Source organism: Juglans regia, chromosome 3, assembly GCF_001411555.2.
Source record: "Juglans regia cultivar Chandler chromosome 3, Walnut 2.0, whole genome shotgun sequence".
Lineage (NCBI taxonomy): Eukaryota > Viridiplantae > Streptophyta > Magnoliopsida > Fagales > Juglandaceae > Juglans > Juglans regia.
In genome coordinates, this window is record NC_049903.1 from 34,735,249 (window position 1) to 34,758,712 (window position 23,464).

A 23,464-nucleotide genomic window follows, 5' to 3' on the forward strand; every position below is an offset into this window, starting at 1 on the left:
TGGATAACTGTTTCTAGCCCTCTACTTAAAAAAGCTCACTAAGTCGCATTTATCCCCTTTTTTTTCTTTTCCTTTTCTTTTTTTTTCTTTTCAAAGCATGGCTCAGTAGTCCTATAGTTTACGTCTCTTGTGTTAAATCAATGAATAGTAAATTGAGGAACACTACAAATGTAAGCATGTGCAAAATGTCCTCCAAAATTTGCCCTTCGTTCTATATAAATCTTATCAAGTCTCATCTCAATAAGTATAACATCCCGATGTTTCAAGCACACATCAACAAAATATAATGCATCAAAAATCATGCTCTATGCTTAACCTTGAAAATAAATTTTCACAAAATGATTCTGCTCAACTACTCCACCAAGATACTCAGATTTCACAAAATACTATATATAGAGTGTGTGTCAATCATATGTGTATCAATGCACATCAAATTAATGTAATTTTTTTTTTTTACAATCTATGCACACACGCTATCCCCCCAACTAGAGAGAGACATAGTCCTCAATGAATCGAATGAAAGAAAACAAAGTGCACAAAAATGAGCAAGCAAAACAAGAAAAGTCAACATGAAATATAAAATCAAAGTAAAGCAACAAATAAAAAAAAAAACAAAATGCAAGTAAAGAAAGTTGTAAAGGGGAAAAACTCAAAACACGTCTTTGGAATCTTATACAAGCAAGATCTCTTCGTGTGGATCAAAGACAGTCATAAAAGGCTTTAGACGTTGTCCATTGACAGTGAAGATATTGCCATTCTTCGGATAGACAATGTCTACTACCCCGTGAGGATGAACCTTCTTTACAATGTATGGCTCACTCCATCGAGATTTCAATTTACCAGGAAAAATATGTAAGCAAGAGTTGTAAAGAAGAACTTCCTGGCCAAGTGTGAAATGCTTGGAATGAATTTTTTGATCATGTAGAATTTTCATGCATTCCTTCGCCAACTGAGCGTTGTCATAGGCATCTCAACAAGCTTCATTCAATTCATTGATCTGCAATTTTCTCAACCCTGAAGCTTCATCAAGTGACATGTTAACATGTTTTATATCCCAAATAGGTCGATGTTGAATATCAACAGATAAATGACAAGCTTTATCATAAACTAATCGATAAGGGGACATCCCTAGATTTGTTTTAAAAGCTGTCCTATAAGCCTACAAAGCATCAAGAAGCCTAACTGACCAGTCTTTCCTATTAGGATTGATAGTTTTCCCTAAAATGATTTTCATCTCTCTGTTTGCCAATTCTGCTTACCCATTTGTTTGAGGGTGATAAGAGGTAGAAACTCGGTGTGAGATACCATATTTCTTCACGAGAATAGAAAATGGTTTGTTACAAAAATGAAAACCCCCATCACTAATGATAACTTTGGGCATACCAAAATGAGCAAACAGAGATTGCAAAAATTTTAGGACAACACAATGGTCATTTGTTTTGCAAGCAATGGCCTCCACCCATTTTGAAACATAATCCATAGCTAATAAAATATATGTATTTCCAAAGGAAACTGGAAAAGGTCCCATGAAGTCTATTCTCCAACAATCAAAAATTTCTAAAGTGAGAATAGAGGAAAGAGGCATCATGTCTCTTTTGCTAATGGATCCCAATTTTTAACAAGGCTCACAAGCCTTACAAAAATTATAAACATCTTTAAACATTGAAGGCCAGTAAAAATCATTTTGCAAAATTTTAGCGACTGTTTTCTTTACTGAAAAATGACCACCTCATGCACCTATATGACAAAATCTCAACACAGAAGAAAACTCATCATCAAGAATGCATCTTCGAATTAATTGGTCCGAACAATATTTGAAAATGTATGGATCATCAAAGAAAAGTGTTGTACCTCAGATAGAAATCGATGCTTATCTTGGGTGGACCATTCAGAAGGCATTCGCTCAGTCACCAGATTGTTGACTATGTCAACATACCAGGGAGCTTTATTAATCACAAACAACTGTTCATCCGGGAAACTATCATCAAGAGGAAGGCTGACATTTGAAGAGGAGGATGATGACAATCTAGAGAGGTGGTCAGCTACCACGTTTTCAACTCCTTTCTTGTCCTTAATGTTGATGTTGAACTCTTGAAGTAGTAAAATCCAACGAATCAAGCGTGGTTTTGCATCTTTCTTAGCTAACAAATACATAAGAGTATAGTGGTTAGTGAAAATAGAAACAGGAGAACTGAGAATGTAAGCCCAAAATTTATCAAGTGCAAAAATTATTGCAAGCAATTCTTTTTCAGTAGTGGTGTAATTTTTCTCGGCATCATTCAGGATTCTACTGGCATAATAAATCACAAAAGGTGTATTATCCACACGTTGCCCCAAAACAGTCCCTAAGGCATAATCACTTGCATCAGTCATGATTTCAAAGGGAATGTCCCACTACAGGGTTGCATAATGGGGGCAATGGTAAGCGATTCTTTAAGGGTATCAAAAGATTTTTGGCACTCATCAGTCCAAACAAATTCAATATCATTTTGTAAAAGAGTGCACAAAGGTTTTGCAATAGAACTGAACCCTCAAATAAACCCCCTATAAAAGCCAGCATGGCCAAGAAAAGAACGAATATCCTTAACCGTCCTAGGGATAGGAAGTTTAGATATTAATTCAATTTTTGCTTTGTCGACCTTTATACCTCCAGAAGAAACAATATGTCCTAAGACAATGCCTTGAATAATCATAAATTGGCATTTCTCCCAATTAAGTTAAAGATTTTTTTCCTCACATATCTGGAGAATACATGTCAAATTATGCAAACAACTATCAAAAGATTTTCCAAAAACAGAGAAGTCATCCATGAATATTTCACAAATATCCTCAATCATGTCAGAAAAAATACTCATCATGCATATATGAAAAGTAGCTGGAGTATTACACAAACCAAAAGACATTCTGGTAAAAGCAAAGGTGCCGAAAGGACAGGTGAAAGTGGTTTTCTCCTGGTCCTCAGGCGCCACAACAATTTGATAATAACCAGAGTATCCATCCAATAAGTAATAAAATGCATTACCAGCCACTCTTTCTAAAATTTGATCCAAAAATGGTAAAGAAAAATGATCATTCCTACTAACTGAATTAAGTTTTCTATAATCAATGCACATTCTCCAACCAGTAACCATTCTAGTTGGAATCAACTCATTTTTTATCATTTTTTACAACAGTTAAACCAGATTGTTTTGGTACCACTTGAGTTGGACTTACCCACTTACTATCTGAGATGGGGTAAATGATACCCACTGTGAGCAGCTTAAACACTTCATCTTTGAAAACTTCCTTCATGGTAGGATTGAGCCTACGTTGAGCATCATGAACCGGTCTAGCATCATCTTCAAGATGGATTATGTGGGTACAAACAGCAGCTTCAATACCTTTGATGTCGGCTATTGTCCAAACAATTGCGCTTCGATGCTTTCTTAGGACTTCAATGAACTGAGCTTCATCCTTCTGATTTAACTTTGAGAAAATCACTACAGGGAAAGTGCTATCTTCAGGACCAAGAAAAACATATTTTAAATCTTGAGGAAGTGGTTTCAGTTCCAACTGGGGAACTTCTTACTCTGAAGATTTAAGTATGTCTGGTGGTGGTAGAGTTTCAAACTGGGGTTTCCATCTTATGCCTACAAATTGTACTTCAAGTGGAAAAGAAGAATATACAAAACAGTCAAAAAATTCAAAGACATTTTCATAAACATGGTCAGTTTTTTCATCAAGTAAAAATTTAGGTATCTGAAAAATGGAATCATCATTAGAGAAAGGAAAAGTCGAGCAAATCAATTATGTTGGTGTCAAACTCTCTACAGCATTCAAATCACTTGTGTCATCAAAATGTGCTGGCATCTTGCAAGCGTTGAAAACGTTCAACTCAAGTGCCATATTTCCAAAAGTAAACTTCAGAACTCCACTTCTACAATTAATCAAAACATTTGATGTAGTTAGAAATGGTCTTCCAAGGATGACAGGAGCTTGATAAATAGTGGAGGCTGACTACTGCATATCAAGAACTACAAAATCCATTGTGTAGTAAAATTTGTCCACCTGGACCAGTACATCCTTTACAATACCTCTCGGCTCCTTAACTGATCTGTCAGCCAACTGTAGCATAATGAAGGTCTTTTTCAGCTCACCCAATCCCAACTGCTTATACACTGAAAATGGTAGCAAGTTCACACTACTCTCCAAATCAAGTAAAGCCCTCTCAATGCGTGATTCACCGATCATAATGGAAATGTTGGGAGAGCCAGGATCTATGAACTTTTGAGGAGTCTCGCTCAATATCAATGCACTGACTTGCTCCATTAGGAAAGTTTTCTTCTTTACATTCAGTTTCATCTTCACTGTGCACAAGTCTTTCATAAATGTTGCATATGAAGGAACTTGTTGTATGGCATCCAAGAGTGGAATATTAATCTTTACTTGCTTGAAGATCTCCTAAATCTCAGTGTGGTATTTGTTCTTTTGGCCAACTGCCAATCTCTGAGGATAGGGAACCATAGGTTGGTACCCCTACTAGTTTTAGCATCTACACTTACAGGCTTCTTCAACTCTGGTCTCATTACCTCTGGTTTTTTTTCAGCTTCATCAGTCTCTGTTACATCTTCAGGTGTAGGAGCAACTACCTGTCTGTCAATGATCATCTCTTGTTGGGAAACTTCCTTTCCACTTCTCAAAGTAAGAATGGTTTTCGTTGTCTCAATATCATCCCCCTGAGACATTATGTACCTATTGTGGTTGTTGCCAGTATACTTGAGGATTAGGTTGAGGCTGTGCTGGAAATTTCCCTCTTTCTAGAGTGTTCAATGTCGTGCTCATCTTATTGATTGTGCCCTACAAGTCATTTATGGCCTGAGTGTTCTGATTGTTTGTGGTGGCCTGAATCTGCATGAATTGCTGAAGTGTATTGGCCATCTGTGTCATACTGTCGTCTAGAGACTTCTTAGTAGATGATTGAGGCTGAGAACTCTGTGCAGCTACATGAGGCTGAAATCCTAGATGTGCTACAAAATGATAGCTTTGAGAACTCTGATATGGCTAATATTGGTGCTGAGGAGCAGCCTGATGAAATGGCTGTTGAGAAGGTGGTGGAGACCGGCCAGGCTAATCATTCCTCCATGAGAAATTTGGGTGATTCCTCCACCCCGGATTATATGTATTGGAGAAATGCTGATTTTGTTCTTTATTTACCCAATTCGCTGATTGCATCTTCTCAGAGCCACTATCTTGAAATACTGGCATAATCGGGCAATCTTGGGTCTTGTGGTTCGAATCAGTGCATATAGAGCATGCCTCTGCTGTTTTCACGGCTTTCACTTTTTCCATCTCCATGACCTCTAATCTTCTAGTCAATGCAACTATTCAGCTTGAATGTCAGTGTCCTCCTTAAGCTCATACCTACCCCCACCAGCAATAGCCCTCAGTGGCTGTGCTGTCAATGAAACTTGATCAGTCCGAGTGTTCCATTGTTGTGCGGTCTCAGCAAGATAGTCAAAAAATGGCAATGTTTCATCAGGTTCATTGCTAAAGAATTCTCCATTGCACATAGTCTGAACAAACTGCTTGCATTGTGGAGTTAGACCAGTGTAAAAATAATTCACCAACCTCCAGGATTCAAAACCATGATGTGGACAGATGTTCACCAAATCCTTAAACCTTTCCCAGCTGGCCTGGAAAGTCTCGTCAGATTTTTGATTGAACTAGCTGATCTGCTCTTGTAAATACTGAGTTCTATGAAAAGGAATTTTTTTTTTTGTAAGAACTCACGTTGCATATCAAACCAATTAGATATAGAATTAGGCCTCAAAGAATTAAATCAAATCTTCGCTTTATCCTTTAAAGAGAAAGGAAATAAACAAAGTCTAATAAAATTCATCAGTAGTGGCTTTATTGATAAAAGTAGTGCAGGCCAACTCAAAATCTGTCAGGTGTTGATAAGGACTCTCAGAATCCATCCCGTGGAACTGAGGTATCACTGACATCTTGCCATACTTAATAGAAAAATTAGATTCATCATCAGGTAAAATAATGCATGATGGTGTAGTGGTGCTAGTGGGCTGCAAATAATCCCTAAGAGTGGATGGTGCAGCCATGGTTTGTTCAATTTCAATGTCCTCGTCTGTAGAAAAAACAGAAGAGCTATATATCTCTGGGCTATGTATACTACTCTCAGTGCTTAATGTAACTCTAACCAACCTATTTGAATTGTCCCTCATCCATAACATGAAACATCAGTCTAAATAGCATTAGTAATGTTCAAGTGATTGAGTGACAAGTGAAATGTGTAATCAGAGATAACACAGTGAAAGAAACATTTGAGATAAAAATAAAAATAACGAGTCTAAATTTACGTCAAGCAACTATTCCCCGGCAACTGTACCAAAAACTTGACTCACTAAAAAATGAGCAGCACAAAGGCTATCCCAAGTGCAGGAGGATGTCGCGTAATAATTATGAATAAATTCCTAGATCGTCTCCTCAGGGAAAGTTACTTAAAATCAAACTCGTTTAAAATGGTAAAAATATTCACAAAGAGAAAATAAAAATGATGGTATGTGCAATGAATGGAAGAGTGCAACGGGAATGAAAAGGGAACTAGTCATGGACTAGATTCGTATTTTTGGATTTTTGAGTGTCGAAATGAAACGTAAAAGACTAACAAATTAAAACTAACAATCAAGGAATCAACTAAGCTAAAAAATTTTAATTAATCTGAAAATTAAATAATAAAACTGAAATTATTTAAGTCCTAATTAAGTTTTAATCAATCTAATATGCAATGAAACCGAGAGATTAATAAAACTAAGATAAGAATTAAATTAGATTAGAAAATAATTGGCAAAATAGGAGTTGAGAATTGAAAAGTCTAAAAATCAAGATTTTAGGGTTTATCCTTGTATTTAAATCACAAATTCTTAAAATAAATTCATAGCAATTGTAATCACTATTAAATGAAAGTTTAAAAGAGCAAAAAAAATAACGACATTAAGTAAAATAAATTATCTAAATTTCTAAGCCAAAAATCTCAACAATACTTTATAAATTTTAAATTAAAATTAAATAAATAGTAGAGAATGAAAAGAACAAGCCGAATAAATGAAGATGGATACGGCAAGCAATGGAGGAGGATGGGCTGCGGCAGTGGACCCTTCAAAGTTCTTCAACGGCGCTGTGTGAATCTTCTTTTCCAAACAAAAAAAAAATCCCAATGAATAATAATCATCCACTGGGTTGCGTCCGTTCCCCACATAAAAAGAAATCTTGTTTTTTCAAAATGCCCATCGTGTCCCGCTCTGTTGCGTGTGTGCGTTGGTTTTCTTTTCTTTTTTTTTATTCTTCCGTATGTTGCCCATTTGCCTTTTGGTATTTTTTTTTCACTTTTCTTGCTTCTTTTTTTTTTTTTCTTTCTTTGAGCCTTTTCGTTTGGTGTTTTTTTGACTTTTTTCATGCCTTTTCATTTTTTGATCTATAAAAATAATAGAAATTAGAAATAAAATAAAAAAGAATAATAGAATATCAAAAATATATTATGCATGTAAATGAATATTATCTAATTAAATCACAAATCATAAAATTAAGCATAAATCATGCTATTAAGCAATTTAAATCACAACTCAGATTTATTCATTTTAATCATTTTTTCATCTAAAGCCAATAATAATGTAATGAAATAAATAAAATATATTAGTTATAAATGTATAAAATATACAATAACTCAACTCAATCAGTTTCACATCGTGTATTTTCCAAAAGTTAGAAAACTTACCTTTCACAAAAATATATAGCACACATTTAAAACTTGTTTACAAAACTTTTCAAAAATTCAGAATGGTGACTTATAACTCAAACTCAATATCAAAAAAACTCAGGGAGCATGAAACTATCACCAGCATCTTTAGAACTCCTTAGGTTAGCACAAGTGAACATGGTAAAACGGCCATTTCTATAATTGCAAACTGGACTAATCGATCGTTTATAATTTTTATTTTAAAATTTAATGGTGTCTTCTTGATTTGCACTTTTTTTGCATGGTCTATATAATATGTGTTTGTGTGTATTTATAAAGTGGTTATATATGATGAGTACCTACTAATCTCTTTTTGGAGAGGAATGGTAAAAGTTGGTATTTACGAAAATACCAAAACCAAAAGAATTGTAAAAACTTTTTCAACCAATAAAAAATTTATCCACATGTAAATTAATATATTTATTAAGTAATTTTCAAGTTTTTAACAATATTTACACCTACTAAACTATTTGTACTATTAACTATGAGAACTTTCTTTTTGTAATTACATCCATAAGAATAACTTGGAGTCAATTATGTGAACCCTTTTAAAAATCTTAATCATTAAACAAGTTATGTTCTCAAAGCAAAAATAAAACTAATCTATAAAAATATATCCAAATTAAAAAAAAAAAAAATCCAAACCGATCTTAAAGCATGCATCTTAGCCAAATATTCATTATAAAAGAACTTCATTACCAAAAGTAACTCCACCAAAGTTGATTTTAATTTCTCTTATAAAACAACTATTTGTACCAAATTATTTTCATTTCTCTTAAAAAAAAGTTTTAATTTTTCTGATTATTGGGATGTGTCCACATTATCACTCTTAGTGATCGATCGGCTGCTCTTAAAACAGATCTACATGGTATGATATCCAACATCATAAAAGGATTTGTGTGTGTATTTCCTAACACTAATATTTCAATTGATTTAGACTTTCCATGCATCAACTGAAATAAAATCATGATTCCCCCACTTCAACCTAGCTATAAATACTCAGCTATTTTTAGAAGAAAAAAAAACAATATGTTAAGCCTATATAAATTGCACAAGAAAATTCATAACAAAACCAATTTAAGAAAATTTTCTAAATCATCGCAAACCCAACAATATTGATATTATAATTACACAAAGTTTTTCGTGGATGTTGACTATAAATGCTATCACATAACCAGGCGTGATTACATGATAGCACTGCCTATGGCTTGAGTTTAGGACAGCAAATCACATACTTGATTATAGGAGCACAGATTGTGCACTGTAGATTGTATAGCTTGATTCCCCCGTATATGTTCCTTTTATAGTTTCTCTTTGTATCTATATTAGGACATTGAATACATAATGCAAATCAATTTGTTCATACAAGATATTGTATCCAATTCTCTTTATGGTTTCAAGAGCCGCCTAGTCTCTCACGAGCAATTTCTTACCAGGCTTTGATATGTCTTCCTTTGTGAGCAATTCTGGTCCTAACCCAATCTCCAACTCTGAAAATGAGACCACCCTACCTCTTACTATAAACACCGCATCTCAGCTTCCCTTTAAGCTCACAACCACAAATTATCCTTCCTAGCGTGCCCAATTCACCTCTTTACTGATCGGTTATGATCTTATTGGTTTAGTGGATGGTTCTTTACCTTGTCCACCTCAGACTGCCTCTACTTCCTTCTCTAGTACTGCTGCTACCTCTATTTCTCCTGCGTATCTGCATTGGTATCGCCAGGACAAATTACTTCTCAATGCGATTTTATCGTCTCTGTCTGAAAATGTTATGCCTCTTGTGGCCCTGGTTGACACATCCCAAGATGCTTGCAGCACCCTCGCTTGTCTGTTTGCCAATCGCTCACGGACCAGGGTTATGCAGTTGAAGGAATCACTCACGTTAAGCCAACATGGAGTCTATTTTGTCTCTAAATTTCTGCAGGCCATCAAAGACACGGCTAATGAACTTGCTCTCATTGACACATCTCTTACCAATGATAATATTACCCTTCATGTTCTCAATGGACTTGGGCTGAATTTCGCGACATTGTAGCCCCGATTCGGGCTCGGGAGACATCCCTCACTTTTGAAGAACTTCATGACCTTCTCATTGGTCATGAAGCCTACCTCAAGCATCTGGAAAACTCCTCATCCACCCTGGTGGCCACTGCTAATTCCTCCTACCGCAAAGGTAATTCCTCTCAGAAGAACAACAACCACAGAAATCCTAACAAAAAACCCCAGCAGCGTAATAATCGCCATGCACCAACTTGTCAGCTTTGTGACCAAACTGGTCATACAGCCAAACGATGTCTAAAGTATCACCCTGCTGATGCGGTTGTCAACTGCACAACCACTGTGGGTCAAGAGAAGAAATGGCTTATGGATTTCGCTGCCTCTCACAATATAACATCCGATCTCTCCAACCTCACTATTCATTCTGAATATGATGGGCAGGATGAGGTTGTTATTGGAGATGAAATAGGTTTGCCTGTTACTCATGTTGGCTCTATGTGCCTTACCTCCCCTACACGTTCATTTATTCTTGATGATACTCTTTGCGTGCCATCCATTCAAAAAATCTCATTTCCATTCATAACTTCACCAAAACTAACCGAGTGTCTGTTGACTTTTTTTTATTTCTATTTTCTTGTGAAGAATCTGATCATGGGGGTGCAACTGCTTCTAGGTGACTGCATTGAGGGTGTCTATCCGCTCCCTACACTAGCTACCAATAAGCAAGCATTTTTTGCCTTAGTTGCTGGGACATGAGTATCTCTTGATGCATGGCATAACCGCCTTGGCCATCCCTCCCTCAAAATTTTTCAGCATCTCCTTAGTCGCAAGTCCCTCCCTTCCTTTGTCCTCCAAGAAGTCTAGCAGCAACTGCATATCATGCCTCATTATCAAATCCCATAAACTTCATTTCTCCAACACGTCTCTTTCAAGTCATTCTCCACTTGAATATTTGTATTCTGATGTATGGGGTCCTGTCCCCATTGCTGACATAAGTGGTTTCAAATATTTTGTTTTATTTGTTGATCACTTTACCAAGTATTGTTGGTTGTTTCCTCTTCGTAATAAATCTGATGTTGCTAGTATTTTCCACCAACTTGTTCCTCTTTTTGAACGACAATTCAGTCACAAAGTTAAGAACTTATACTCTGATAATGGTGGGGAATTTGTTAAACTAAAACCTTTTCTCATCTCTCAAGGGATTAGCCCCAACAGAATGGTACTGCTGAACGGTGTCATCGACATATTGTTGAGACTAGTTTGACCCTTCTCCATCGTGCAAATATGCCAATGTCCCATTGGGTTCAAGCCTTCAAAACCACAGTCTATTTAATAAATAGACTTCCTACACCCATCCTTGGTCTACTAAGTCCTCTTGAGAAACTGTTTCATCGACCTCCCAATTATCTCAAGCTTCGCACATTCAGATGTTTGTGCTTTCCTTGGATAAAACCGTATACCACTCACAAATTGCAGCCAAAATTCCTTCCTTGTGTTTTCATTGGCTACTCAGATTCCAAAAGTGCTTATATATGCCTTCACTCGGAAATCAACCGCACCTACACTTCCAGACATGTCACCTTTGCTAAAGATATATTTCCATTTCGCATATCTCCATCTGCACCGCCTCCAACATCTTCGAGCATGCCATGTCTTAGCATTGAGGTCTCGCCTATTCCTCCGGTTATCCCAGTGCAAGGTCCAGATGTGATGCTTCCCAATTCTGGCCCTCCTACGCAACTTGCACCCTCTAATCATCCTGTGTCACCCAAGGTTAGTGCTCCTCCATCAAACTTGGCAGGTAATGTCTCCCTTCCATCTGTTTCTTCTTCTTCTTCCAGACATCTCCACAACCATAAAATATGCCACTTGTTGCACTCACCAGGTGACCACTCATTCCATGAACAACATATATCGACCTAAGCACCCTTATCTTGTCACTAAACATGATGTTTCTCCTTCTGTTGAACCTACTTGTGTTCCTCAAGCCATAAAGGATCCCAATTGGAGACAGGTAATGTCTGATGAATTCACTGCACTGGTTCGACATGGCACTTGGACCCTTGTTTCTCCTCATCCCTCTCAGAACCTTATGGGCAATAAATGGGTTTTCAGGCTCAAGCGCAATTCTAACAACAATATAGCGCGGTATAAGGCCCGATTAGTGGCCAAAAGCTTTCATCAACGCTCTGGCATTGATTATGGCAAGACATTCAATCCGGTAATTAAACCTACCACTGTCCGCTTAGTCATCTCCATGGCATTACAACAAAATTGGCCTCCTTTTCAGATTGACGTTAACAATGCTTTCTTACATGAGACACTTGATGAAGATGTTTTTATGAAGCAGCCAGTAGGTTTTGTGGACTCCTCTCACCCCTCATTTGTAAGCAAACTCTGCAAATCACTCTATGGGCTCAAGAAGGTGCCTTGGGCCTGGTACACTGCCCTTCGACAAAGTTTATTGCACTTGAGGTTCAACAATTCGGCCTCTGATTGTTCCCTATTGACTCCTCCTGTTGACTGCACAAAATTTCGTCGAGTGATTGGTGCCTTGTGTTACTAGCTAATATACAAGCTACCAAGTTGCTCAGCACTCAACAAAATGAATCAGAAAAATAACAAACAAGCAAGCAGGAGCATATACGGTTATTTAAGGGCATTTATGTATTATCATTCTTGTATAGAACATTATGTTTTCTTCTATAAGTAAGACACTGTACAACATGGTTTCTTTACACTTTTTATAGAATTTATCAAATGGAAGAATGCTTTCCCATATCTCTCTCATGCTCTGTTTCTTCTCCATCTTCGTTTAGCATCAACTAACTTCCCTCTTTCGAGACAACTCTGACATGGTATCATTGAGGTGAAGAATGGCCTCCAACGATCCTCCCCCACCACCTCCTCTTCCCACCAAATACACAAATCTTGCAGACCCACAAAATCCCTATCGGCTTGAAACATCTGATAACCCAAGAACCATCCTCGTCACCGATCTTCTTCATGCTGAAAATTTTTCCACCTGGTCTCGTTCACTCCAATGTGCTCTTCGCGCAAAGAACAAGATCGGCTTTCTCAATGGAATACTCAGCAAACCTTCAAACCCGACTAACCCTCTCGTCGACCTCTGGGACAGATGCAACGATATGGTTGTATCTTGGATTCATAATTCTATAAGCCTTCCCCTACGCTCTTCGGTAGCCTTTGTTGACAATGCCCATGATATATGGACTGAGTTACAAGAACATTTCTCCCCACAAAATGGACCTCGAATCTATGAACTTAAGAAAACCTTGGCTAATTTGTCTCAGGAAAATGATAATGTGAATGGCTATTACGGCAAACTCAAGTCCCTTTGGGATGAACTATCCATCCATGGCCCACTACCTGTTTGTTCTTGTGGCTCAACCAAAACTCTCTCTGACTACTACCAACGCGATTGCATGATTAAGTTCCTAATGGCTCTCAACGACTCCTACTCCAACGTTCGTGACCCGATAATGCTCATCGACCCATTACCTCCAGTCACCAAGGTATTCTCGTACATCCAGCAGCAAGAACGACATTGAATGGTTACTTCCTCAATTCCCCACCCAGATTCTATTGCTCTAGTCTCTCGGAAACCATTCCCTAACCCACCCTTTAATTCTGGCAAGAAAGATAAGCCTTATTGTACTCACTGCAAGATTACTTGTCACACTTTGCAAACATGCTTCAAATTTGGAAACGCAGTTGCTCCAGTTTGCACCCATTGCGAGATGACGGGCCATACCATGGAACGTTACTACAAACTCCATGGGTACCCTCCAGGGCATAAAATGCACAAACCACGTGGGAATGCTGTGTCCTTTGATTCCCCTATTTCTTGCAATCAACCTTATTCCAGTAATTTCTTGACAAAGGAGCAGTACAATGATCTCATAGCCTTGTTGCACAGTAAGGATTCCAATTGCTCACCATCCGCAAATCATCTCCAGACGGTTATCTCTACTCACCCTCACTCATGTTCCGCTGCTAGTAACCGTTTTTGTTTATCCACTTCTTCTTATTTTTCCACCTCTTGGATCATTTACACAGGGGCCACTGATCACATGATCTGTAGCCCCTCCCTTTTTACCACTATCACTTCCACCACCTCATATTCTGTCAAGCTTCCTAATGGGGAATTAGCCCCTGTAACACACATCGGCACAGTCAACATATCCACCTCCATAATTTTACATAATGTCATTTGTGTCCCATCCTTTGCTTTTAATTTGTTTTCTAGCTCTAAACTTGCTCAACAATTAAATTGTTGCTTCATTTTTTTCTCTAATTCTTGTTTCATACAGGGCATTTCTCCTTAGACAATGATTGGGAAGGGTAGCATGGCGCATGGGCTCTACCACCTCCTACAAGAAACCGTTGATCCCCAAGCTTTAGACATTACTTTATCACAGAATTTCCATTCTCAAAATTTCATTTCTGCAGCTGTACAACCCACTAACTGTGCTATTGATTTATGACACTGTTGGTTGGGTCATCCATCCCATTCCCGAATGCAACTCCTCCATGATTCCAATGTAATTTCTCAAATGAATACAAATAATACTTTACCATGTTTTATGTGTTTCCTTGCCAAACAGACTCGTTTACCTTTTTCCCTTACCAATCATAATACAAATGCTTGTTTTGAGATCATACATTGTGACTTATGGGGACCTCAGTCAATTATTGCACATGATGGTAGTCGTTTTTTTCTCACCATTGTCGATGACTACTCACGCTGCACTTGGATTTATCTTTTGAAAAACAAATATGATGCACGTCCATGTCTTAAATCATTTTGTCACTTAGTTGCTACCCAATTTAATTCTTGGGTAAAAGTCTTGCGCTGTGACAATGGTGTTGAGTTTTCAATGTCTGATTTTTATTCCGATCAAGGTATCATCCATCAAAAATCATGTGTCGAAACACCACAATAGAATGGATTAGTTGAGCGTAAGCATCGCCATCTTCTCCAAGTTGCCCGTGCACTCCGTTTTCAATCCAGCATTCTACTGAAATTTTGGTCTGAATGTATACTTACAGCCACATATTTAATTAACCGAATACCCACCCCCTACTTCACAACAAAACACCATTTGAAATTCTCTTCCACAAACCCCCTTCTTACTCCCACCTCCAAGTCTTCGGTTGCCTTGTTTTTGCTTCAACCACCTCTCAACATCGTCAAAAATTTGATCCTCGTAGTCGTCGTTGTGCTTTTCTTGGATATCCATTTGGCGTCAAAGGTTATAAATTACTTGACCTTGATACTTACCAAATTCTTATTTCTCGTGATGTTATCTTCCATGAATCATTGTTTCCTTTCCACACCCCTTCACTCCTTCCCTCTTCTTCAATATCTTCTACTCCACAAGACACAAATCTACACTTACCCGACCCTGATGCTCATTCCTCATCCACAAAAAATTCTACCTCTCCTCCATAGAGACACAACCCCATCCAGTAGTCATTCCCGCAACATCTCAACCTCCACCACAACCCCGACGCTCCACTCGCACCCAATGCCCCCCTGTTTACCTCAACCAATATATTTATCCCTCCCTTCTCACATCACCTCCACTTCAAACCATGACTTCTAACTCCTTGCAAGTTTCCCATGATTCTCATGCTTCCTTTTCATTTTTGTCCAAGGATACTCCATGCCCATCAGGTAAACCATTCCCTCTTTCTTCCACTTTTTCATTTCATAAATTATCACCATCTTATCATGCATTTGCTTCCGCTATTTCCACATCCATTGAACCATCACCCTATGATGAAGCTATTAAAAATTCTGACTGGTGCAAGGCTATGCAATCTGAAATTGCTGCTTTTGAACTCAACAATACTTGGACTATGGTTGAATTACCACTTGGCAAACATGCTATCGGCTGTAAGTGGGTCTACAAAATTAAACATCACTCCAATGGCAGTATAGAGAGATACAAAGCACGCTTGGTAGCCAAAGTTTTCACACAACAAGAGGGCATTGATTACAACGAAACCTTCTCACCTGTGGCAAAATTGGTGACTGTCCACATCATACTTGCGACTGCTTCCATCCAAGGCTGGTTCATCAAACAATTTGATGTTCAAAATGCCTTCCTCCATGGGGACTTAGTAGAGGAAGTTTTCATGCGCAAACCTCTCGGCTACTCCAAGGGTCCATCTTCTCATGTTTGTCGACTCAACAAAAGTCTCTAAGGCTTGAAACAAGCTTCGCGGCAATGGTATGAAAGATTTTCTAATGCTTTGCTCTCTTTTGGTCTTCAGCAATTGAAGGCAGATTATAGCCTCTTCACTCATACAACAAATGACTCATTCACGGCATTGCTTGTGTATGTTGATGACATCATTGTGGCTAGTTCTACAATGGAATCCATTGCTGCTCTTCAATGCTTTCTCAATGATCAATTCCGAATCAAATGCCTTGGTGATCTACGATACTTTCTCGGTATTGAGGTTGCTCATTCTTCAAGAGGTATTTCTATTTGCCAATGGCAATATGCTCTCGATATATTAGCCGATGCCAGTTCTCTTGGCACTCGTCCTCTCAAAATACCAATGGAACAAAATCTGAAACTTAGTAAGGATGATGGACAGCCTCTCAAGGATCCTTTACCTTATCGAAGACTCATTGGCCGATTGCTCTATCTCACAATAACACGACCTGATCTCAGTTATTCTGTCCAACGGTTAAGCCAATTTATGACAAACTCCACATCATCTCATCTTCATGCTGCGCACCAAGTCCTTCGATATGTCAAAAGTGCACCTAGCCAGGGGTTACTCTTCTCTTCCAACTCCTCACTTTGTCTTCAAGCCTACTCAGATTCAGATTGGGCCTCCTGCCCTAACTCCTGTCGATCACTCACAGGATTTTGTATCTTCCTTGGCTCATCACTTATCTCCTGGCGATCAAAGAAACAAATTGTTGTTTCCCGATCTTCAGCCGAAGCCGAATATAGAGCCATGGCTACAACTTCTTGTGAACTACAATGGTTATCTTATGTTCTCAGTGATTTACATCTGTCCATTCCTCTACCCATTGACATGTATTGTGACAATCAAGTCGCGCTCCACATTGCAGCAAATCCGGTCTTCCACGAGTGCACCAAACACATAGAAATGGATTGCCACCTTATCCGTGACAAGATTCAAGCTAGTTTTCTTCACACTTGCCACATTTGTTCCTCATTCCAACTCGTAGATCTTTTCACCAAAGCATTGCCCTCAGCTCAATTTTCTTTTTTGTTATCCAAGATGGCTATAGAAAATATCTATGCTCCATCTTGCGAGCGGATGTTACCAACTAATATACAAGCTGCCAGCTTACTCATCACTCAGCAAAATGAATCAGAAAAATAACAAACAAGCAAGCAGGAGCATATACAGTTATTTAAGGGCATTTATGTATTATCATTCTTGTATAGAACATTCATTTTTCTTCTATAAGTAGGACATTATACAGCATAGTTTCTTTACACTTTTTACAGAATTTATCAAATGGAAGAATGTTTTCCCACGTCTCTCTCATGCTCTGTTTCTTCTCCATCTTCGTTTAGCATCAACTAACTTCCCTCTTTCGAGCCAACTCTGACACCTTGCAATATCTCTCATTCACAAGACCTGACGTCAGTTTTGATGTGAATAAATTGGTAATTCATGCATAACCCGAGTTCCACTCATTAGCAGGCCACTAAGCTACTCCTACGCTTCTTGCAGCACACTATTCTCCATGGCTTCCTGCTTTGTCGATCATCTCCTCTACACCTTCGTGGTTTTTCAGACTCTAACTAGGCAGGTGATCATGATGACAAGACATCAACCACTGCTTATCTTCTCTTTCTCGGTTCAAACTTAATTTCATGGCGAACTCGTTAACAGAAGGTTGTAGCCCGCTCCTCCACAGAAGCAGAATATCGAGCTCTTGCTGCTGCTACGTTAGAAATTGCATGGGTTAAATCTATCTTGCTTGAACTCGGCGTCTCACTTCCAAAACCACCTTCACTGCTTTGTGATAATGTGGGCGCCTCTCATCTCAGTTTCAACCCTGTCATGCATTCATACATGAAACACATTGCAATTGATCTTCATTTTGTGAGGGATTATGTCACTCGTGGAGCTTTGAAGGTTGCTTATGTTCCTACTCAAGATCAACTTGTTGATCTGTTAACCAAGCCGTTATCTCACTCACGTTTTCAACTTCTATGTTCCAAGATTGGCATAACTGATGATACACCATTCTTGCGGGGGCGTATAAATGCTATCACATAATCAGGCTTGATTACAGGATAGCACTGCCTATGGCTTGATTTTAGGACAACAAATCACACACTTGATTATAGGAGCACAGATTGTGCATTGCAGATTGTATAGCTTGATTCCTGTATATGTTCCTTTTATAGTTTCTCTTTGTATCTATATTAGGACACTGAATACATAATACAAATCAATTTGTTCATACAAAATATTGTATCCAATTCTCTTTAGACTATATATAATAGATAAAATATCTAAAAAACCTGTAGCTCCTTGTTTGGCAATCAGGACGTATTGTCCACTTCAAAATTAGCCTCTCTATCTGTTTCATTAACAGCTATCTACATATATGTAAAAACTCAACAATATCTTGTCATTGTAGGATTGGAGATCCGTCTGAACTAACTCTATTAATGTTGGGTGAACCTGTGACCACGAAGCTTTTTTTTCCCCCCACAAACTGCACCACTCCAAATATGTATGCATGGTGACATTGATCGGTAATCTATCTCTGTTCTGTTTTTTCTTCGGCAATATATAACTAATTGTGGCGAGCTGGTCGGTAATATTAGGACCATGTCTTTTGAAAGGTTCTTTCCAGCCAGCTTTGTTAGTGACCCCAATCTTATAAAGCTATTAGGATTGATGCGAACCAACCATCCATTTCAAAACTCTAAAAAAATAGTACCTTAATTTCCCTGGAATTAATACTTATATATATATAGTACGTACGTACCCTCCTATATATTACAAATTAAGATACAAACTACGTACAATTAAAGAGTATATAAATCAATAATACTTCCAACACATTCATGAATCATGATCTAATGAATCAAGTGTATGGAAGACAGCTATCTTGAACAAATATATGTCAACAAGTGATTGGGTGACTGTTAAGGCCAAATACTCAGATTCAAGATTTTGGAAATGCATAGTCAAGCAGAAGGATTTCATCTTGTCAAGTGTATTCATTCAAATTAATAATGGTACTGCTACGCATGTGTGGTCGGATCCTTGGCTCCCTTCTCTACACCCTCCGATTCCTTCACCACAAAGTCCAGGTATATATCACTATCCAGACCTTAGAGTTGCTGAATTAACACTTGAAAATCCTAGAAGATGGAATATGCTTCTTTTGAACACCTTATTCTCTCCTGAAACAATTGCTGCAATACAAAGAATTCATCTTTCTCAATATCAATTCCATAATATCAATGACCTGCCCAAATGGAAACATCACTCTTCAGGCAACTACAGTGTAAAGTCTGCTTATGCAGCTTTCATTCTTAACACAAACACATTTGCACCTGATATCATTTGGAAGAAATTGTGGGCTGTCGAATTACAAGATCGACTGAAGCTCTTTCTATGGAAAGTCTATAATGAAATTCTTCCCACTCAACTCTCTCTTAGTCATTGCCTCCCACTCACAGAAGATCAAGTTTTTTGTTCTCTTTGTCATATGGAAACCGAATCTCTGGATCATCTCTTTCTCAATTGCATTTACTCTAGATTTTTGTGGAGAAATGCTCCATGGCCACTAGACATAACTTGCTTCACACAAGCCGACATAAGGAATTGGGTTAATATTATACTAAATCCATCAGACAAACTATAGATTTCTGTTTCTGAAGTGCATAACTTTCAGCTTTTCTCCACATTAGCTATGGATACTTTATGGTTTATACGGAATCAGACCATACATAATGTTGCAAACCATACAATCCACTACTTCATAACAAAAACGCAGGAACTATACAGAGAACATGCCAAGGCTTGGGAGATGGAACCAATTGAATCACAGCATAATTGGAGACCACCTGAATCTGAGGATACCTTCTCCATCACCTTTGATGTAGCAGTTCGAAACAACAGTAGTACCTCACTGGCAGTATGCAGAAATAACCAGGGCATCTTCCAATTTATTGTTGCACAAAACAATCGGCATGTTGATCCAAATCTTGGAGAAGCAACGGCTGCCTTCATAGGTGTTCAAGAGGCATATACAAGACAGATTGCTAAAGTTGTTCTTCAAGGAGACTCTCTAAATACCATTCGATCCATCAATAATCCACAAAAGGCAATCAATTGGGAAATAGAAGGAGTAGCTCGCGACACAAGGTTTTTACTACAGGATTTTCAAGCATGGGAAGCTGTAAAAATACATCGATCACAAAATCGATGCGCGCATTCCATTGCGCAATGGGCTCATTCCAACTTAGAGTTTGGAAACATCCCACTTATTAAAATTCCTACCTGTTTGCTGGAATTTCCAAGTGGGAAAGACCCACCATCTGTAACATATTAGTTTTTAATTCCTCTTATGTTTCTGCACTTCATGTCTCTGTTTCTTTATGTCTCTGGAATACATTAATGCTGTAAGGAACCTCTTAAGTTTATGGAATGAATGCATCAACTACTTGCTGAGAAAAAAAAAAAAAAAAAAGAATCATGATCTAATGGTGGAGCATCGATCTAAACATCTATCCATTCCAAAGTTTGAAACATGAGTATACAATTAGCACTTAGCAAGCCGGCCATCGTCCTTGTACTTTACTAGAAGATCGAACCAGTTTATATCAATCCTGTTAGAATTATTATTGATTAGTTTAGTCAACGTAAGTACTTGAAAATATGGCCAATCGGCTATTAACTCATTGTATATATAAATCCAGAATAATTTTACATATAATCGTGAAGTGCATAAATATCGTATAATCGCTTTGAAAAAAAGTAAAATCCACTATTAAATTTTTTATTTTTTTTATTGTGGGTCTCATATTTTGTTCATTTTTTTCAAAACAATTACGTGACACTTACACAATTCACGGTTGTAAATATTTTTTCTCATACCCATTCTCGTACGTACGAATTTTCAATTCACTCAATTCAAGAATTCTTCTCCAATCACGATTCTTTTTCTTTCAAATTGCTTTCTTTCCTCTGTTTTCTGATAAATCCAGTCCTACTTAATTATGTACATGATGGCAAATGCATGCCTCTTAATTACGTACAGTGAACACATGAAGCGCTTGTGTTCATTTCCATCGACATATATATGCATGCATTATGTGCATGCATGTTCTTCCTCATGATTCCAGCACTATTAATACAAGTTAATAAAGGGGAGCATACTATATATATTTATATAAACCCATGAAGCAATATTATTGCAAGTACAGGGTTCACTACTATTATATGTAGGGGCTCAAGATAGCCGTAATGATCACATTAACGTTCTTCAGAAGTCTTCTAATTATCCCTACATTTCCAAGAACATCAACTATGAAATTAATTGGCATCTCCTATATACGTACGTAGGGCATGCATTAACGTATGCAATATATCAAATAATAACTATGTATATTGAGTTCAGCATGTGAGCGAAATTCATTGGATATCATGTAATTTACATACAAGAATATTAACACACTTTCCATACGTGAGCTAGCGTGGTTATCAAGTTGGACGCGGTGTGCGTATCTTGCATGATACGGAGAGCCACATCTAAAATCCAGCTATTTTAGGTTGTGTTTTGGAAGTTCCCATTATAATTACAAAAAATCTACAAAACCTCCTATGTGGGCCATAACCGTGAATATTGGACATGCAACCCAAACAGATATGCTTTCCTCAAGCTTGGTTTATTGAGGTTGGGACCTTGCATTGCTAACTACTCAAACAGATATTGACGCCACATACAATTTTGAGCTATTTTTCCATTAATGCATTGAAAACATTATATTTTACAACTTTACGCTTGAATTTCTATATGAATCATGATTACAGGGAATGGAAGAGCCTAGCTAATCTATTTGCAAATAGTTTTAATAATGCTTTTTACTCTTCAATCATTCAATTGCCTCAACACTATTATTGGTCACCTTCTCCATTATTATTTTTTTTTTCTAAGCAAGTTCTATTATTTAATTGAATATTTTAATTGATATCGGTCAATTTTTTTTACTTTGGCATTTGTTGATTAGATGCAAGCAATGGAGTGGAGTGGCCTCTCTTAGATAGACATGTCGTGATATTACAATAAGCTTCAATTTTGACGCCTTGCCAGGATACACATTATGTTACACTTGCAGGATTCTGCTCCCAATCAACTGTAGCAAATCCCGACGATGGCAAGTAATGGCAATCCTCAGGAGATGCAATTAAAAAATACAAAATGATAATAATAATAATAATATAATAATAATAATAATAATACATATGAATGCTAAAAATCATTAAGAAGCATCAATATCAAGGATTATGCTACGTCCAAGAAGGGATCTTCTCGTCCTTCCACTTCAGTTACAGACTGCACTGGCTCTGCAACTGGAGGTATGCAATCCACCTTGTAACGAAGTACCTATATTCCACAATTTTTTTTTTTTTTAAAAAAAAAAAAGAAAGAAAAAAAAAAGATATGCATCAGATACCTCCAGCTCAAATTGACACAACCTTTTGGAATAAAAGTACCAGAAGGCAATAGAAAAAAGTAAGGACCCTTTAGGTACTGGCGAAGCAAAATCAAGGCAACAAATTAAACCTTTGAGAAACAACCTCATTCATTCATTTATGTCTTTAAACGGATGAAGAAAAATGTTCAAGGTCTTGTAGAGGTAGAAATGTGTCAAATGCCAGTGAAGATTATAATGGTCCAAAATATTGCGTGTGCAAACCTCCACAGAAAACTCAGCCGTGCAATGCATGATATTAACTCTAGTAGGGTGACCAAAAACATTTAATGAACTCAGTAACACAGGTCCAAATACCTTCTTAAAAAAGGTCGAATACGAATTGTCCCAAATCAACTTATAGTTTCCCACCATACATGCGCAGAAGTTTCCCTGTAAGAATATGCATGAAATTTGAGAGAATTCACAATTAGTATATACTAAGCCACATTCAAAGCAGCATTCGCAGCGACATAATAGAGAAATATTTGGTTCACACAAAAGTTTACATTGACGAGGTTTAATGTAATCCACCATATTCTAAAACTCTTTATTGTAGATTAGATATCAAGTATTACATTAAGTCATGTCAACATGTAAACTTCTTTATGTAAAATTTTTGTGTAGACCTAACACTTCTCACATAGTAAACTCACTTGGTCTGACTCATAACGCCGGGAAGGTAATATCAGCTGTGGGACATCCACCAATGACCCATCATAAACATGAGGAAAAAAATCACGGTCAGAAGGAAAAAGGAGAAAAAAAAATACCACTACAGGAGTTGCAGTGTAGCAGGAACAAGAGGATTGCAAGGGAGAAAAACAATATTCAACTTACAGTTTTTTCCCCAGAAGAATTTGTAAACTCCACAGTGAATCCAATATCCTGAAAACAACACAAAGCTCAACAGTGATGGAGAATGATC

General features: G+C 37.5%; 2 protein-coding genes across 3 annotated transcripts in view; both read right to left on the reverse strand.

The window, feature by feature from the left end:
- Window positions 1-1,774: 1,774 nt before the first annotated feature.
- On the reverse strand, window positions 1,775-4,341 carry LOC118348047. The gene is made up of 3 exons (XM_035688796.1): window positions 4,074-4,341; window positions 3,222-3,497; window positions 1,775-2,141 (listed from the first exon to the last, which is right to left on the reverse strand). Exons 1-3 carry the CDS (start codon window positions 4,339-4,341, stop codon window positions 1,795-1,797), a joined length of 891 nt encoding a protein of 296 aa, XP_035544689.1. The 3' UTR covers window positions 1,775-1,794.
- A 17,740-nt stretch (window positions 4,342-22,081) lies between these two features.
- The window catches only part of LOC108987901, a 30,929-nt gene continuing 29,546 nt past the window's right edge, over window positions 22,082-23,464 (reverse strand). For both annotated transcript variants that reach the window (XM_018960997.2, XM_018961068.2), the window contains 4 exons: window positions 23,377-23,424; window positions 23,193-23,228; window positions 22,855-22,929; window positions 22,082-22,448 (listed from right to left, as the gene is read on the reverse strand). In XM_018960997.2, coding sequence (XP_018816542.1) covers window positions 22,347-22,448; window positions 22,855-22,929; window positions 23,193-23,228; window positions 23,377-23,424 — 261 coding nt within the window. In that variant the 3' untranslated portion in view covers window positions 22,082-22,346. The remainder of the gene's footprint in view (window positions 22,449-22,854; window positions 22,930-23,192; window positions 23,229-23,376; window positions 23,425-23,464) is intronic.